The sequence below is a fragment of the Spodoptera frugiperda genome, chromosome 10 (assembly GCF_023101765.2).
Source record: "Spodoptera frugiperda isolate SF20-4 chromosome 10, AGI-APGP_CSIRO_Sfru_2.0, whole genome shotgun sequence".
Classification (NCBI taxonomy): Eukaryota; Metazoa; Arthropoda; class Insecta; order Lepidoptera; family Noctuidae; genus Spodoptera; species Spodoptera frugiperda.
In genome coordinates this window covers 4,272,979-4,290,543 of record NC_064221.1, presented here as the reverse complement: position 1 = coordinate 4,290,543, position 17,565 = coordinate 4,272,979, and the positions used below count along the sequence as shown (strand labels likewise).

Here is a 17,565-nt window from a genome sequence, read left to right as displayed (position 1 = left end):
TGATATATTAGTATACATAGGTGACACCCTGTTCTTTTGCAGAAGGATTGGCAGAGCGGTCGTACGGCACGTAGGATATACAGCATAGCTATTAATAATGGATCTATAGTCAATTTAAAGTCAAAATCATTTATTCCAATTATCAAAGGCACTTTTCACGAACCTCACAGCTCTATATAAAATCTTGTATGAGACCAGAGGAAAAACCAATAGGTAGTTATAGTAATCCCTAACCTTACAAAAATGTTATTAATGGTGTTCCTTGACCAAGAAAAGGTAGAGAATAGACAGAACGCTGTTCTCCTGAGCTAGATTCTGCATACCTAGTTTTTATAGACATATCTATCATTTTCCTAATTTGCTTAGTCATGCATGATACAAATTATAGACATACTAGCTACAATAATAAACATTAGGCAGGAAAAACATTCAGTATTAGCATACAATGTAAAACACAATGATTATAATCAAATTGGCATGCAGTCTTATGTCATAATTAAAATAAACCTATTTTTTTTAAAAAAAGTGGTAATCACCTTCGACACTACGACATACGACACAGGAGAAAATCCGATACCGGCAACGTTATTGAAAAAGTATAACATTGGTTACATAGTTTACCTGTTAAATATCTACAAATGCTCATGGGTACTTGTAACGTCTCTCACACTTATAAATTCCCTTAAAATCTTCGCGCAAAAAAGTCCAAGTGTGTGCCTGCACGGTTGGCGCGGTGGCTGGATAACTGGCTGCCGTGCAACGTGTAGCGGGTTCGATTCCCACACGGAGCAACTCTTTGTGTGATCCACAAATTGTTGTTTCGAGTCAGAATGTCATGTGTATGTGAACTTGTATGTTTGTAAACGCACCCACGACACAGGAGAAAAACCTAGTGTGGGGCAACGCTTTAAAAAAACTAACATCTATTCTCTTTCCACCTCCAGGTCTAGGCCGGACAGGTGTCCTGATAGCCTGCTACCTAGTCTACTCTCTCCGCATCAGAGCCAATGATGCCATCCGCCTAGTCCGCAAGAAGAGACCTAAGTCAGTGCAGACATCTGGCCAGATCCTGTGTGTCCAGCAGTTTGAGCACTACATGCTGCCGCAGACCATTGTGTTCAGTTCCAAGTAAGTAAATCTGTAACTGGTACTCTTAAAAACTGACACTAAAACTGTTATCTAGGTATTTTCATTTATAAGTTTTTAAACTGACACAAACACTAACATTTAAACTTAAAACGGGATATTTACCATGTTTATTAATGTCTATGATGAAGGATGAACTGATGATCATGATCACGAATGAGTTCATCCGTGATCATGGCGCTTGCAATGCAACAGTGCCGAAATATCGGAAACTAATAACTCCTAGACATTAATAAACATGGTAAATATCCCGTCTTAAGTTCTAATTTTCATTTATGGTTTCAGTAGAGTACTGCGTGGAAGATTGTCTCTGTGCGAGGCAACCGCTAACATTTTCACATGACTATTAAGTAATGCCTTGAGTGTCTTGGTAATGTGTATGAATTAAATACTTTCTTTCTTTTTAGAGAAACCCTAAACTTGACAAAAGACAAGAAGACATCAGAGTTCACGCTGAAACAGTATCTGTACCGACAGCGGGCCACTTTACATGGCCTCGAGGAGAGAGCTTTTAGGGAACTGCCAAAGGTAAATACTAAGATCTTATTACACTGGTTATCTCCATTTCAGAAGAGGAGAGGATATTTGCTAAATGTACAGATGTACCGTACATCATTTCTCAAATTATATATTTTTTTTTTGTTGCACGTTATAAGCCAGCAAACGAGCTGACCACCTCACCTGGATCACCTGATGGTAAGCAATCGCCGGCCCAGTGGAGACCCGAAACATCAGAAGCGTTATAAGTGCCTTGCCAGTCTTTGGGAGTAAGGAATTTAAGGGTTCTTGGGGAATCAGGGATTGGGAAGATTGAGAAGGGAGGTAATTGGCCGGTTATGTTAAGAATGAATATATTACCATCAACAAAGCAGGGTACTAATATTTTACTCAAACCGTTTCCAGATAGTATACTGCCTCTGCGAGCGTCTCCTGAAGCTGTGTGGGTGTCACCAGAGCGTGGGCATGGACTTCCGTATCAAGAACAAACCTTTCTATAAATCCTTCATGGTGTACAAGCTTCGGAAGACGAAGCCACCAGACCCCACCACTCCGGAGGAAGCCGCCACTGAACTTGGTAAGGAGTTAAGGACACTATTATTAAAGAAGAGAAGATAAAAATCGTTTGGAAATGATACATAGGATAGGTAAAATTAAGACTAACTGCTATTGTTTGGTATTATGCGGTTTACCTGTACCCTTAGTATGAGTTTGCTTTACGTTGAACGAAAACGAAACGAGTGCATTTGACTCTGATTGGTTGGTGCATTCGAACCGGCGAACCAAAACGCCGAATGCGCTCTCGTTTCGATTACTTTAAACGTAAAGCAAACTCATACTAAGGGTAGCAGATAAAGATCAACTGTAAAAGATTAATTTAGTATTCTATTTGTGAGGAATATATTATATAATAATACTTATAATCTGAGTTTTACTAACACACGTTGAACATCATTGTAGATATCCATCTAACACAACTGCCATAAAATAGACAAATAAGCAATGTAGAAATTACAAGCAATGTAACCATTTTCTTCACAGACCAAGTAACAGCTCTACCAATGGTGGAATGGCGAGACCCAGTGGAAGAGGATATCGAGAGGAACCTGGAGTCGGTCAGCAGGATCACTGGCACTGCCAACAATGGCAGCATACCGGCTCTGCAGATACATGAGGTTGGTTACCCTGATTATAGTAATGGTCAATGGGAGCCACTGTTTCTTTCTTTTTTGCTCATGATGGGGCTAATTTAGCAAGAAGTCTTTTTGTCCAATCATTGCAGCTGTCAAATATTGAACGTCCAATGATGTGACCATAGCTAATTAAAGCCCTATTGGATGAAGAACTAGAGATTCACACCTGGTAGAGTCCCCATTATTTACTTTTATATTACTTTCACTCAGGTATAATTTTCTGTAAGAGTAAGCGTCTAACACATGCCTCACTTAAGGCATGATGACATGTTGCAAGTCGGACTTAAACCATTTTATCAGTATTGTGTGGTTTGTAGTGGACTAGGCTAACGTTGTTCTACTTCTATTAAATAAAAAATAATTTTAAGGAAAATCTTAGAAAAACAGCGACGACACGTTCTAGCAAAGTGTGTTTTTAAACAGCAACTTAACATAAAATTATAGTGTTCCTTGCGCAACGAACATGATTAGCTATTCATTCTATTTAAAACCTAATATTTATTCTGATCACTGCATAGATGTGATTTTTAATTACCGCGTTGTTAGATTACTCGTAACTTAAACCAAGTTAATTAAACTTGATTATGGTTTAAGTCTTTATGAGATCAAGAGATCAGCAACGTTAATTAAAAATAACTCGAAAAACTTCAGTCACAGATATTTATATTATTTATCCTTCTAGGAAGAAAGATAGATACCGTGTTTGCGTATTTAGCTAAAAGAAACTGCCAAAAAGACCTTAAACGTATGGTCTCGTCACGCGTTTTACCCCCCAAGGGGTTAGGTTGAGGTGCACATTACAGCACGTAATGCCAGTACCTACATTGTACACCCACTTTTCACTAATCTATATCTATATATACTTATAATAAATCTGTAGAGAGGTCAATTCTGTACATGAAATATATTTCCAAAATAACTATCAGCGGGTGATTAGTAGATCGATACTGACGCCAAAAAATCAATCAGATTTTTTTTTGTCTGTCTGTCTGTCTGTCTGTATGTTCCTTATAGAAACAAAAACCACTAGACAGATTTCAAAGAAACTTGGTACAATTGTTCTTCATACTCCTGGGCAGGTTATAGTATTTTTTCATCACGCTACGATCAATAGGAGCAGAGCAGTGAAGGGAAATATTGGGAAAATCGGAGAACTTATTCCATTTTTGAAGCTTCCGTCGCGTGTGCAGCCTTAATGGTTAAAGCTACACAGAAATCATGTATGACGGAAATGTTCTCCTTAAAATTGTTTAAAAAATATTCCACGACAGCAAATGTCTATCTTTTATGGTTGACTCACAATAACACGTATAACTCCCGATAGCTTAGCAGTTCGGAGCTTTCTGATTATATTTGTCTACCTATTCTTACGTTATGACATTCATTCATCCCTAATTAAAAAATGTTAAAATAATAACCTATTTAATAAAAAAATAATCATAGAAATCGGTACAGAAACACAAAATATATATATGAATTACGCTTAGTTTCTAACTGAAAAATCCCATTAATACTGTATCTGACCTGGGAATTGAACCTGAGACCCCTTGCCCAGCAGTCGCACTTGCAACCACTCGACCAACGAACCAGTACCAAATTCTAATGAGCCAGTATTTTAAATAGAGCTAACTTTTACCTAGAAATCAATGAATCATACTCAAAGACATTCAAGACCGTGTCTTCTTTCCAGGCGTTCACAGTAGACCACCATAGTCTTCCAGACGAGAGGCAGAAGTATTTGAAGCAGCTGAGGAACGATATCAACCAGCAGAGGGATGCGTTTGATAAGATCAACGTTGAGGTCAGATGGCGTTAATATTATTTTAATTGATTACCTAGCATTAGACGACGCACTAAACTAGACCTATTTTTTGATAATAATGCTCACTCCTTCTTCGTGTGAGAAGACAAAAGAGTTGGATATTTGTCATTATCATAATGACTTTTACAGGAAATGAAAAACCATTATTTAATTTTTATTATAACTATTGTGAGACTTACTAAATTAACTAAAAAAAAATCTCGGTTTAATCTCGTACATTAATGGAGAAACGCTAACGCAACGCACAGAGCTACTCTTCATCATGAGCAGCGTGCGCAGACGCGGCGACGTCGCGCAACCTACTCTACAGAGTACTACCGAGTCTCTCTGTTACTCGAAACTAGTAGAGCTTTTCTCCATTAATGTACGTGAATAAACCATGATTTTTTGTTAAACTAGACCTAATCTAGTTTAGCAACTGCCTGCAGTAGTCTTGACCGCGATTCCCGAGTCACGCAAACCCACATTAAATCTGCTTGCTGCCTTCGAAGAACAAAGGGAATCTTGGATGTCTTTGTGTTTTACAAAGCTTGTTATATTCAGGAGGATCCTACAATCCTGACGGGTCTACTGTTCGAGTGGCTGGAGGGCCTGAAGCAGCCAGTACTGGACCGAGAGGACCTCTCCCTCATCGTGGGGAGAGCATACAACGTGGAGTCCTGTGCTCTAGCGTTGACAATGGTATGGTGACAAAATTTATTTGGAACCTATATTTTTATGGAAAAACACCAAAGGAGTCACAAGTATTTTCTTCTTGAAAGACAACCGAGTGGCCTACACAGTTAGTTATCCAGTCCAAACCAATCAGTTGTAACCCATTATTATTCCCAATTGTGTGTAATCTGTTCCCTCGCTCCTAATAATTCGATGATTAAGAATACACCAACTATTAGGCGACTAATCTACTAAAAACTTAAAGCAATGCTTAGATCCAATTCTGATAGAGATTAGGCCTCATCTAGTTATTTGAGAGCAAAAATAAATATAATTTATCATCATCATTTATTCATCACTAGTGGTCGCCTAGTGGTCGAAATTCGACCATATACGATTTAATTTACAGTACCACTTAACATACGTTCAAGGATAATTTTTATTTAACTCAAACTTAAACAAACTCTTTTATAAAACTCTATTCATATAAGACGTGAGAATATCATCGCAATGTCTGTCAATTTTGACGTTTTATCAAATACGATCACATATTCTGCATGGTAGTGTGTGTAATGTTTTATTTATTGATTTAATGTACTTTATAAGCATTATTTTTGAAAAATATTAGCGTTCTGCACTTCCAAATTTTATGCTCCTACGTCCGCGCAATTTTCGTAAAAAGGGGTATAAAGTTTTTGCATCACGTATATTAATATATAGATTTATAAAAAATAGGTAATACTAGCTACTTCCGCGCGGTTTCACCCGCTCTGCTTGGTTCCAATTGGTCATAGCGTGATGTTATATAGCCTATAGCCTTCCTCGATACATGCACTATTCAACACAAAAAGAATTATTCAAATCGGTGCAGTAGTTCTGGAGATTAGCGTGTTCAAACAAACAAACGTTCAAACAATCAAACAAACAAATTCTTCAGCTATATAATATTATATATATAATTATATAATATAATATAATATCTATACATATAATAAAATTATAACAACTCCATGTCTGTACATTACAGATATTTAAGAAAAAATAAGATGGGGGATCTTTATTCAACCAACAGAAGCGAAAAACATGATTTAAAAAAATTTTGTCTGTCTGTTTGTTGTTCGCTTTTCACGCAAAAACTACTGGACGGATTTTGATGAAACTTTTTTGTTATATAGCTATTAGTCCTCGCTAACATATAGGCTATCCTTTTTTTGGAAATTCGCCCTTAAAGGGGGTAAAAAGGGGAGGAGTAAGTTTGTATGAAACTCCGTCAGTTTTGAAGCTAATTCGATTAAAATTAATATTCGGCTATTTGGTTACAAATTAAGAATGATGCAATGAGGATTTTTGGAAAATATGCCTAATAGGGGCTGAAAAAGGGGGGGTAAGTTTCCATGGAACTCCGTTAATTTTGAAGCTAAATCGATGAAAATTAACGCTTTTTACGTGAATTGCCCTTCGTTTTGTGACATTTACCTGTTTAAAGAATCATAATAATAATAACAATAAAGTCCGCAAGGCAGCTTGTGGCGAGCTGTTGGGCAGTGGCGACCCCACGGACCTGACTCCCGGGAGAGGCCCTACTTTTTAACTCCGGTTAGTACTCGTGACTATCCGGAGTGGCCTCTCCTACCTCACTCTTGCCTTAATCGGCTGGTTTGAGTGGAGATTCGCAAGAGTGGAGTTGCCTTCAGCTCCACTTGGGGGAAGGACGTATCCCAGTAAGATGCTGGTAGGGGTCTTGACCGTACTTCCGGGATTGCTCTGATAGCCGTGGGATGCCCTCCCTTCCTCAAGCAGCTCAACGGATGTTGCTTCCCTTGTCGCTACATGCTAGCGGCCGTTTCAGAGGGCCCACTATTGAGTTTGCGAGTCACCCCCTGCCTGTTTATCCGTATTTCTCAATATTGGTCAGGGGCAGGGGCCATAGTCCCCATAGTTAACCGGTTAACTATTCCACAGCCACCCACACCCATATCCCTATCATTTCCTTTTACCATATCTCACAATAGTCCTGCATCAACCGGGGATTGTCCTTTGGTGTACTTCCATAGTGCATACAGGGATAATCGCCGGCTGATGTCCCATTACATTTAGATTAAAATTGTTCAACGGGCCTCTGCGAGTTGGCTTCGGCCCCTCGTACGCCTTCCAAAGGTCCGGGACCCTGTGGTCCCGTGATTATGTAAGAAATAACAATAATAACATAAGCTGGGAGTACCTCCAGGCGGTGAAGGCGGTAACAGTTCAATACTGGCTAAAACTCCCATTTGTGGTTTACGTATAATAATTTGGAAGTAGCCTACCCGGTAACGCAGGGGAGCAGCCAACAAAATCTTATACTCTACAGTTCTTAGTCCAAGTAATATTGTGACAAGAATCATTATGCCTAGACGAAAGAAATCAGGTCTTTCTCAATATTCGAAAGCCTCTAAACGCCAGAGACAAGTTAGATCTCAAGAAACTGAGGAAGAACATGAGGCACGTTTAGCTGCGAGGCGGGAATATTATGCTGAATTGGTATCTTCGGAAACAGCTTCGCAAAGAGAAGAAAGATTAGCTACGGTTCGAGAACAAGTAGCTGGTTCACGCGCCTCAGAAACGATGAATCAGCATGAAGCACGCCTTACAGCCGACCGTGAGCGTCATGTCGTATCTCGCGAGTCCGAGTCATTCACTCAGCGTGAAGAGCGTCTCACTGCTGACCGTGAGCGTCATATCGTATCTCGCGAGTCCGAGTCATTCACTCAGCGTGAAGAGCGTCTCTCTACTGACCGTGAACGTCACGCCACATCCCGCGAGTCTGAGTCATTCACTCAGCGTGAAGAGCGTCTCACTGCTGACCGTGAGCGTCATATCGTATCTCGCGAGTCCGAGTCATTCACTCAGCGTGAAGAGCGTCTCTCTACTGACCGTGAACGTCACGCCACATCCCGCGAGTCTGAGTCATTCACTCAGCGTGAAGAGCGTCTCACTGCTGACCGTGAACGTCACGCCACATCTCGCGAGTCTGAGACATTCACACAGCGTGAAGATCGGCTCTCAGCTGACCGTTCTCGCCGTGCAATCTCACGTTCTCTAGAAACAGATGAGGAAAGAAGTTCACGGCTGTCTGCGGATCGCCATCGCCATGAAATATCCCGGATGTTCGAAAGCGATGAACAACATGATTTGCGTCTGTCGGCTGCTCGCAGTCGCTACTACGAACAACAGGAAATTACTGCTAATCACCTGGAAGAAGAAAGGAGTCGTGTGCAAGAATTGAGGCAAACACAATCCAGTGACACCCGATTGATACAGTTAGAAGAAGACCGGCTGCGTCATGTTGTTCTTAGGTTGTCACCTGGCGAAGATGATGCTTCGATGGTATACGACTTTGGAGAGTTGCCATGGATAGAAAAAGAAAAAAGTGGATTTAATTATGACTCAATAATAAAATATGCCGAATATACTCATCTAGGCTCAATGGATGAAATATGCCCGCATTGCAGTGCCTTTAAGTGGCACGGAGAGCCCAAAGGAATGTGTTGTGCATCCGGTAAAGTTAAGTTAGAGCGTATACAAGAACCACCGGAACTTTTGAAACAATTGTTAAATGGAGAACATCCGCAATCGAGACACTTTTTGGAACATATACGAGCCTACAACAGCGCGTTCCAAATGACTTCGTTTGGAGCGAAACAAATCACTGAAGCGGCATTTATGCCTACTTTCAAAGTGCAAGGCCAAGTATACCATCTGATAGGATCTTTGTTACCGACAGATGAACCAAGGTTTTTACAAATATATTTTGTTAATAACTACCAACAGCAGGCAAATATTAGGCAACAATATATCCCTAATTTAAACTCAAGTTTGGTATGCAGCCTCCAAAACATGCTGCATAGTGTTAACCCTTACGTTAACAGTTTTAAAGCGGCGCTTCAATCTGTCTCGAATGATGAGCACAACAATTATAAGTTTGTAATTTCCGCTGATAAAAGGCCAACAGGATCACATCCTGGTCGATACAATGCGCCTACTACAAACGAAGTTGCTGTACTGTTAGTGGACCAGGAATGTGACCGGAGGGACATTGTGCTCCGTACTCACGACGATCAACTAAAGAGAATAAGTGAAACACACCGTGCCTATGATACCTTACAGTATCCCTTAATGTTATGTGGAAGTACAAAGTGTCCTGATCAACATATATGAGAAGTGGTTATTTAACTGGCATGCAACACCTTCACTTTAAAAACATACGGAAATGACTCTATTATAATAGTTTTTTATCTTCTGTTGGCGCATTAACATCTCTTGGCGAAACGGAGTTCGCGGGCACCAGCTAGTAATATATAATATAATAATATATAATATAAATAATATAGATTAAAGTTTTTTTAATTGGGAGCATATAGCTTATCTGCTATTCTTGCGAGAAACTATATGCTTGCAATTTAAATTCAAAAACATAAAAAAGTAATCGTCCAAAGTGTCCCAACTTTAAAAAAAAACTTTTACAAAGTTTTATTACTAATCTCCCTAAAAGTAGACCATGAGGTACCTAACTTTCTTTTTCTCAACCATTTTAACCCCCTAATTTCTCTCCAGGAGGATATAATGCTAATCGAGTATCTGCTCCGCTTCGTGACCCGTCTCCGGCCGCTCGCTGCCAACAAGAAGGTGGACATCCTCAAACGTCTGCTCGCCTCGCTCACGCACCAGACTGTCAGTGTCAATGGACGATGTCTTCCTACACGAAAGGTACCTATGGTTCTATAAAGATTTATTTGGATTGGTAGGTATGGGTAGAATAGAGCCAAACAGTCTGTTGATCGGGGACAAGTGGTATGGAGAGCAAAGAAGTATTCTTTTTGTTTGTTTGTGAGATTTTTTTATATTAGATAGACTTCGTTTCATAAAACAGTCAATTTCATCTCTGGAACTCACTCTCAAATTTTGAGTACCCAGTTCCTCCTCTAGGATATTAAAATATCCTAGCGTTTTTTAACCGAAGCGAAGGTAAAAAATGGAGAAAGTTCTCAAATTGCCTATTTTTTATTCAGTATAACACCTGTCGCGTAAGGGTTACTTTAAAAATCATAGTTAGTTAGCAACTAAATTTGTCTTTTAAAATTACATTGCAGATGCCAAACAACAATTAATTTCTGCATATTTTCTGAAGTAACTTTGGAAGACTAAGAATTTTGAAAATTAAAGGTTCATTTCCCTCCCAGGACTTCCAAAGACTGCGAGACGGCACTTGCAGCCAGGTGATCAACTTCATGCTGCGAATGATCATGGAACTGCAGAAAGACATGGTGAAGCCGGGCAGGGACGACGCCGACGTGGTCGTACCTCAGCGGCCTCAGCGGTTCAGAATAAAAGCTTGGAAATAAACTTGTATTTCATTTTATTTCTCCTTTCTCTTGATTAAAGATTTTATTACAGTTTCAAATAGGTACCTGACGTTAACTACTATCATTGTCGATCTTATTAAATATGATATTGGTTCTGATTCCGATATGGATGAACTAATATTGCCAATGTTCACTATTCAAAAAAGTGAAATAGCTATCTTTATACATTGAAATTCGTGGAGGTATCGTAAGAAAATGTTTTCTTCAGGCGGAAATATAAATTTTATGCATTTTAAAGAATAATGTTAGTGTGTGTATGTTGCGACAAGTCAGACGAGTTAAATAATCAATCAGACAATTAATTATTTATGTAGAATCGGACAGTTTATACAAGTTAATTTAGAATAAAAAATTACACTTGATTATACAATTTTATTATTCGCAAAATAAATAAAGTTGATAACATTCGTGCATCCAGCGCCATCTATTGAGAGTGAGTTAAAATATTATACTAAAAAGGTCCTGTTGGCAATGTTTGTGAATAATCGATACCTATATAACTTTAGTCGATTTAGTTTTATGAGAAAACGATATTTTAAGCAAATATTTCCCCGTGTATGACTATTAGATATACAATTATATTGAATACAGAATTTGATTTCTAATGTGTTATCGATGTAAAGCCGTTGGTCTATAAAAAATTAATCTAATACAGTACAAATAGTCGACTAAAACACCATATTATAACAACGTCCACAACACTAACATTTTGACATTTCGCCCATTGCTATCGAAAAGTACGTGCCGTGTCATCGAATCGTAATTACACGTCGTATTTTTGGTACAATATTACCTATAACTGAGTAGTGTAGCGTTGGCATCTTTTATTAAATACAATCGTAATAATATCGCTTGAATCATGTCGTCCACTGAAGAAACTTCCCAACTTAAGGCTGGCCATCCCCCGGCAGGTAAAAACTTAGTTCGAATGCCTTTGTTTATGTGTAAACGAGTCTAAAAACTTCTGCATTTTCCTTCGCAAACAGGAAATAGAAATGTTAAAGTTATAAACAACTGTTGATATTTAATATTGACCTACAATATCGCTTTAGAACGTTAGGAAATGTGAAATTTTGTATCAAAAACATGTTTAGGTAATAAAATAAAGTTAAACCGCGTTGCTATCAGGTAGATCAGGCCTTGAATTTGTTTATGACGTCATTTTAACTTATATTTTCCATGATACATGGATTGCGTGTTGTCAAACAAAGAATTAAGGCGTCAAGGTCACGAGGCGGTCATTTGAGGCTTAGCATACCTACTTTTATGCTTAAACCACTTGTTTTTTTATCAAAGCTAGACAGTTTTTGTTTTTAAGTCAATATTTTTACCGGTACCTATCTAATTAGAATCTTATTGGAATACTTGATGAGAAGGACTTGTTAAGTTGAATTACACAATATTGGGACTAATATGAATTACACAATATTATTACTATCCTACTATTGTGTAATAATAACATTGTGTAATTCAAATGGTTTAAATATGTACTTGGTTTGAAACACAAAATAGTTGATAAATCCATCAAAACTTCAATAGCATAGCAAATTCAATTTTCATACTGATTACAACCAAACATTAGTATATATCGAGTAATCTTTTAAAGATTTTACCGTTCCCAACTTTTAAATTACAGTCAAAGCCGGAGGCATGAGAATTACCCAGCACAAGAGTCCACATAGCAAGGACAGCAGCAAGGAGCCAGCCAACGAGGACCTGACCGGTCTATCCGGCCCTTCACCCGTGCCTTCTAACCCAGTCTCCATCTCCGGAGCACCGAATAGAGGTAATGCGGACTTCACACCAGAAGCCGCACAAGTGGCTCACAGTCCTAAGCCACCAGTGCACGTCAATTTTAAACCGCAAACAAATATCCAACAGCCCCGAAAATAGATCATATCGTTAAAAGTATTAAGGTTAGATAGATCCGCAGGTAACGGAGATATTCAATGTTTAATATAACGCAATAATTTTCAATCACTACTTGATTACTGCCTTAGATTTTAAACGGAATAGTACAGTTATTAAATATTGACAATATAAAACGCATGTTGTTTAAAAAAAATAGATAAAATAAATTTGTTAAAATGTTAATGTGAATTGTTTACAAATTAAAATATTCTGCCTCGTTTAATTAACTAATTTTCAAGTGATTTCATATTGATAAATGTATGTTATGCAATAAGAATATTTCTGTTTGTTTATCTATCTGCCTTGATAACTTTATCAAACTGTTTACATTAGGTACTGGACATTTCGGTGTAGATGCAGACACTACTGTAGTGATAAATAAATATATCGTCACCTTGATAATATTGGTAGCCTAATTTGGTAGCAGCTACTCTTGGTTACTTAGTAACGACAAAAATATACACACACAAAAAATATTTTAATCGGGATTGACTTTAAGCTTTCTCTAAAAACATAGATCTATTTCGTCATAGCTAAACAACTGTTCAAACATAAACATTCCATTTCAAAATTATTTCTATTCATTTTGTTCAAATACCTAATGTAAACAAAACTAAACATATGGTTCTAACTTCGCGCCATTCCGACTCAAAACAACATATTAAAAGTATTGCCAGCATCAAAATATCATATCATTGAATGTTGCCAAGTTATAACCATATAAACCTTAGTGATTAGATTGATTGAAGAAATATTTTGTATTAAAAAAAAAACATGTTATTGATGAGAAAAAATCTTGTGATTATACCAATCTAATTGCTAAGGAAATAATAACTGGACTTCTAAGATTAAAATCATTATAGCTAATAAATGCGTATTATAATTATAAAATAGTTTTAATGCATTTATTGACTGACTGGTTTTCTGTCTAGAAATTATTTACACTGAAAACGATACAATTTTAAAAATAATACAACTTTATTGACATTTTATTTGATTACGAAATATTTTGTGGTGCCACGTTTTGATTAAGCAAATTATTATGTTATTAGCTGTAACTCATGAATATGAGCTTCTAGCATGGCTTGAAACTAGTCGAGTTCCTCGTCAAACAGTTATGTGAGTAAGCTGATAACATAATAATTAGTTTAGTATGTCTCACGAAAGTTATAATAAAACAAATTATGTTTGAAGATCCATGACAATGGCAGAATAGTTAACTACTAAATAGTGGAGACTCACTTGCTATCAGCAAAAAGAAATTCCTTCACATATTTAATATCCTTGTGTCTATCGGATCTACTACTACTAGTTTAACATTTCTTTTACAACTTTATACCTAAAAAACTGTTTCTCTAATAATCATAAGATTGATTTTACTACCACCAATATATTTCTGTCAATTTTCAAACATAGTTTGCTCATCCATATCAATTGATGTTAATTAATGTTGTATAAAAGTAATATTCCTCGTAATTTGACTGTTTTAAAGTGTGTTACTGTACTTAGATATGTGGTTGGTGGTCATACTACACATTCATTTGCACTAAAAGATAATAAAACTACATTGTTCCTCATTTGTTGATAATGTGTGTCAAAATGTGGTTTTATGAATTGAGCAACAGATTATATTGGCTTTTTTATTTTATTTTATTAAGTTTCGATAAATAGTATTTCAAATGACTGATATAGTAAAATTACAGTCACTTGTAGAATAACAGTGATTTAAGTACATTTAAAAATATTACTTCTATAAGTATGAACACCAACCATTGAATTAGAAATTAGAATATAAAAAAGTGTATAATGTGCGGAATAATATTATATATAATTATATATAACTAGTTAGTTCAGTATAAAGATAACCAGTGTTGAATATAATAAAATATTTAATGATATATGGTCCATTACAGTTTGCACAAATATGTTTTAAAGCTTTTCTCTAAGACTGCTTATTTCTTTTGCTTTATTTCGATTATATTTTTCAAAATTTTATTCTATTTTTGCTCGCTAAAGTTTTTAAAATTATTTATTAAGTTGGTTTTATAACCCTGGCGATACAGGGATTAAAAAATTACGGAATTTATTTTTGGTTGTTATAAAATTTGAAAATATTTTGATTGATTAAGTTTTTATGAGAAATTTTTACTGAAGCAATAATGAAAATAGTTATTAGTAGTTTTAAGTCAGATTTTTTATTTATATGCCTAGGTTGAATGTCAGACTTTGCAAGATAGTATTCGATACAATATTACTGTATGTCCTTCAAAAGAGAAAATGAGACTAAATAACATAATGTGTGTCAATACTAAGTTGGACAGTTAATAGTTTACCAGCTTTCCTGTAGCCAAATGCCATTAAGCGCTTTTCTACAAATAGAGTAGAAAACTAAATTATATGGGATTGACGTAAATTTTGACACTTGTTAGTGTCATCCCCATACATTGAGTTTTCTACTTTCTCTAGACACTGTTTACTTAGGAATTTCTGCTATTGACACCTGCACTCTGGCAGTTTTGGCTGTGCGTTGCCTGTCAATCACACAGTCACTAGTAATGAAAGAATTTCATACATACAGGGTGACTTTGAATTCGACGTATTCCTCTCGGGAGGTGATAGTACAACTAATTTCCTACAAAAATTGCCCTGAGGTCCTTGGGCGGAAAGTGGCTAGTTTCTGAGATATTCAACATTTTTGGTTTTGGTAAAAAAATCCCGAATTGATTACAAAAACATCAATAAATAAAAAAATACTGGTTGGATTTTAGTAATTTTAGTTTTAATCAGTTGCCAATACATCAGTTATCATTTATAAATAGTAATAATGGCAGAAATATTATTCGTTTTAAAATAGCAAGTAATTTCTTATCAAATTTTGTTTTGTGTCACTAATTTGGTCAATGGAAAAGTGGATGTATTTCAAAAAAATATATGACACTAAGCGTACAAACTATTAGAAAAACTTCCTTGGTTTATTAGCTACCCAGAAACGTAAAATTATTTTCCAAATTCTCAAAAACAAATGAATTAATTGATGATAAGTAGAGTGTAAAGAGAAAAGGGCAATTTCAAAAACATCTTTATTTGCAAAATTTTATTCAAAGTGACTTCATCTGTGACGAATACATGCCCGAACACGCTTCCTTATCTCAATGACGGTCACTCTTGGACTGAATATGCGTCTTATTTCGTCATTATCTTCAAATATGTTTCGGCGAAGAATTTCGATACACGACCAATTCCGTCTGTATAAACAAGGGATTTCATGTAAAAATCACCCGGCGTTAGGTTCTGGTCATTGTGCATGCTATGTAGTTGAACCGCCCTACTAATCTAATGCCTGAGAATCAATGAATCCGACCATTGCCGTACAGTAGTTCGATAATGCACTTGACAATCGTCGTGTGGAATAAATTCGTCAATCAAATTAATAAATTAATTCAATAATTAGAATAAGTTAATTCATCTTGTTTCTAAATTCAAATTTAAAACAATGACCCTAGCTCATTCCTTAAAGTTCTTCATAATTCTCACCATTAAAATTGTTGGATGAAAAGTAGGGTCCAATCAAATAATTATTTATGATACCCATGGAAACATTTGAATTAAAACCGTATGCGCGAACGATGTTATGCTTTTTTTGGATTTCGTTGACTTTTTTGTGGCTAATAATGAATATTGTGATAGTTTATCCAGCGCACTATCGAACTCCAGTGGGGCAATGGTTGGATGATTTGGTTCTCAGGCGTTATATTGGCACGGGGGTCCAATTACATGGTAAGCGCGGTGTCCAGAATCTAATGCTGGTTGATTTTTACACGAAGTCCCTTGTTTATGCAGAGGGAATTGGCCGTGCATTGAAATTCTTCTCCGAAACATATTTGAACATAATGACGAAATAAGACGCATATTCAGCCCAAGAGTGAACGTCATAGAGATAAGGAAGTGTGTTCAGGCATGTATTCGTCGTAGGAGAGATCACTTTGAACAAAATTTTGCAAATTAAGATGTTTTTGAATTTGCCCTTTTCTCTTTAACTTATCATCAATTAATTCATTTGTTTTTGAGAATTTGGAAAATAATTTTACGTTTCTGGGTAGCTAATAAACCAAGGAAGTTTTTCTAATAGTTTGTACGCTTAGTGTCATATATTTTTTTTGAAATACATCCAGTTTTCCATTGACCAAATTAGTGACACAAAACAAAATTTGATAAGAAATTACTTGCTATTTTAAAACGAATGATATTTCTGCCATTATTACTATTTATAAATGATAACTGATGTATTGACAACTGATTAAAACTAAAATTACTAAAATCCAACCAGTATTTTTTTATTTATTGATGTTTTTGTAATCAATTCGGGATTTTTTTACCAAAACCAAAAATGTTGAATATCTCAGAAACTAGCCACTTTCCGCCCAAGGACCTCAGGGCTATTTTTGTAGGAAATTAGTTGTACTATCACCTCCCGAGAGGAATACGTCGAATTCAAAGTCACCCTGTATATTTTTTTCATTCCTGTCTTTGACACTACCTAGGCATATAAATTAATCTATCTAGATAATTATTAGTGTTAGTTCCAGTGCAGTTTTGATTTTATTTGGTGCTAAGCCACTAAATTACATAATAAATTAAAGCATTTTGTTCACATTCCTAAAATTATACATAGTACCTAAGTTTATGATTGCAATGCAGATGAAAATACAAAAAAAAATGTCTTAATTATATTTTTTTCCTAATTTTGTTTAGTAATTGGTCTTACTTTGTGTTTGTTTGGCCAAGCTTAAGTTCAAGAAACGATTTCTTTTATATTTTTATTATTAGTTTTAAAATAAATTGGTTTAAAAACCAGCTATTGTGTTTTATTCAACCCAGAAATAATTTAAAATTAAAACCACCACACCACTACAACAGATGGCCCAGCCCAATAGGACTG

General features: G+C 36.2%; 2 protein-coding genes across 4 annotated transcripts in view; both read left to right on the top strand.

Moving 5' to 3' along the window:
- The window catches only part of LOC118277290 (protein tyrosine phosphatase domain-containing protein 1), a 49,472-nt gene extending 38,777 nt beyond the window's left edge, over positions 1 to 10,695 (top strand). For all 3 annotated transcript variants that reach the window (XM_035596013.2, XM_050696329.1, XM_050696330.1), the window contains exons 6-13: positions 945 to 1,128; positions 1,554 to 1,674; positions 2,050 to 2,221; positions 2,686 to 2,819; positions 4,528 to 4,638; positions 5,203 to 5,340; positions 9,907 to 10,059; positions 10,533 to 10,695. In XM_035596013.2, coding sequence (XP_035451906.2) covers positions 945 to 1,128; positions 1,554 to 1,674; positions 2,050 to 2,221; positions 2,686 to 2,819; positions 4,528 to 4,638; positions 5,203 to 5,340; positions 9,907 to 10,059; positions 10,533 to 10,694 — 1,175 coding nt within the window. In that variant the 3' untranslated portion in view covers position 10,695. The remainder of the gene's footprint in view (positions 1 to 944; positions 1,129 to 1,553; positions 1,675 to 2,049; positions 2,222 to 2,685; positions 2,820 to 4,527; positions 4,639 to 5,202; positions 5,341 to 9,906; positions 10,060 to 10,532) is intronic.
- Positions 10,696 to 11,420: 725 nt separating this feature from the next.
- On the top strand, positions 11,421 to 17,480 carry LOC118277344 (death-associated protein 1). The gene is made up of 2 exons (XM_035596094.2): positions 11,421 to 11,626; positions 12,352 to 17,480. The coding sequence occupies exons 1-2, from the start codon at positions 11,575 to 11,577 to the stop codon at positions 12,606 to 12,608; spliced, it is 309 nt and encodes a 102-aa protein (XP_035451987.1). The 5' UTR covers positions 11,421 to 11,574; the 3' UTR covers positions 12,609 to 17,480.
- Positions 17,481 to 17,565: the final 85 nt, after the last annotated feature.

What these genes read in the sequence shown, in the direction of transcription:
- LOC118277344 (XM_035596094.2), top strand. Translation starts at nt 11,575, where the DNA reads ATGTCGTCCACTGAAGAAACTTCCCAACTTAAGGCTGGCCATCCCCCG. An exon ending in GGCTGGCCATCCCCCGGCAG is followed by an intron (nt 11,627 to 12,351) that starts GTAAAAACTTAG and finishes TTTAAATTACAG; the next exon opens with TCAAAGCCGGAGGCATGAGA.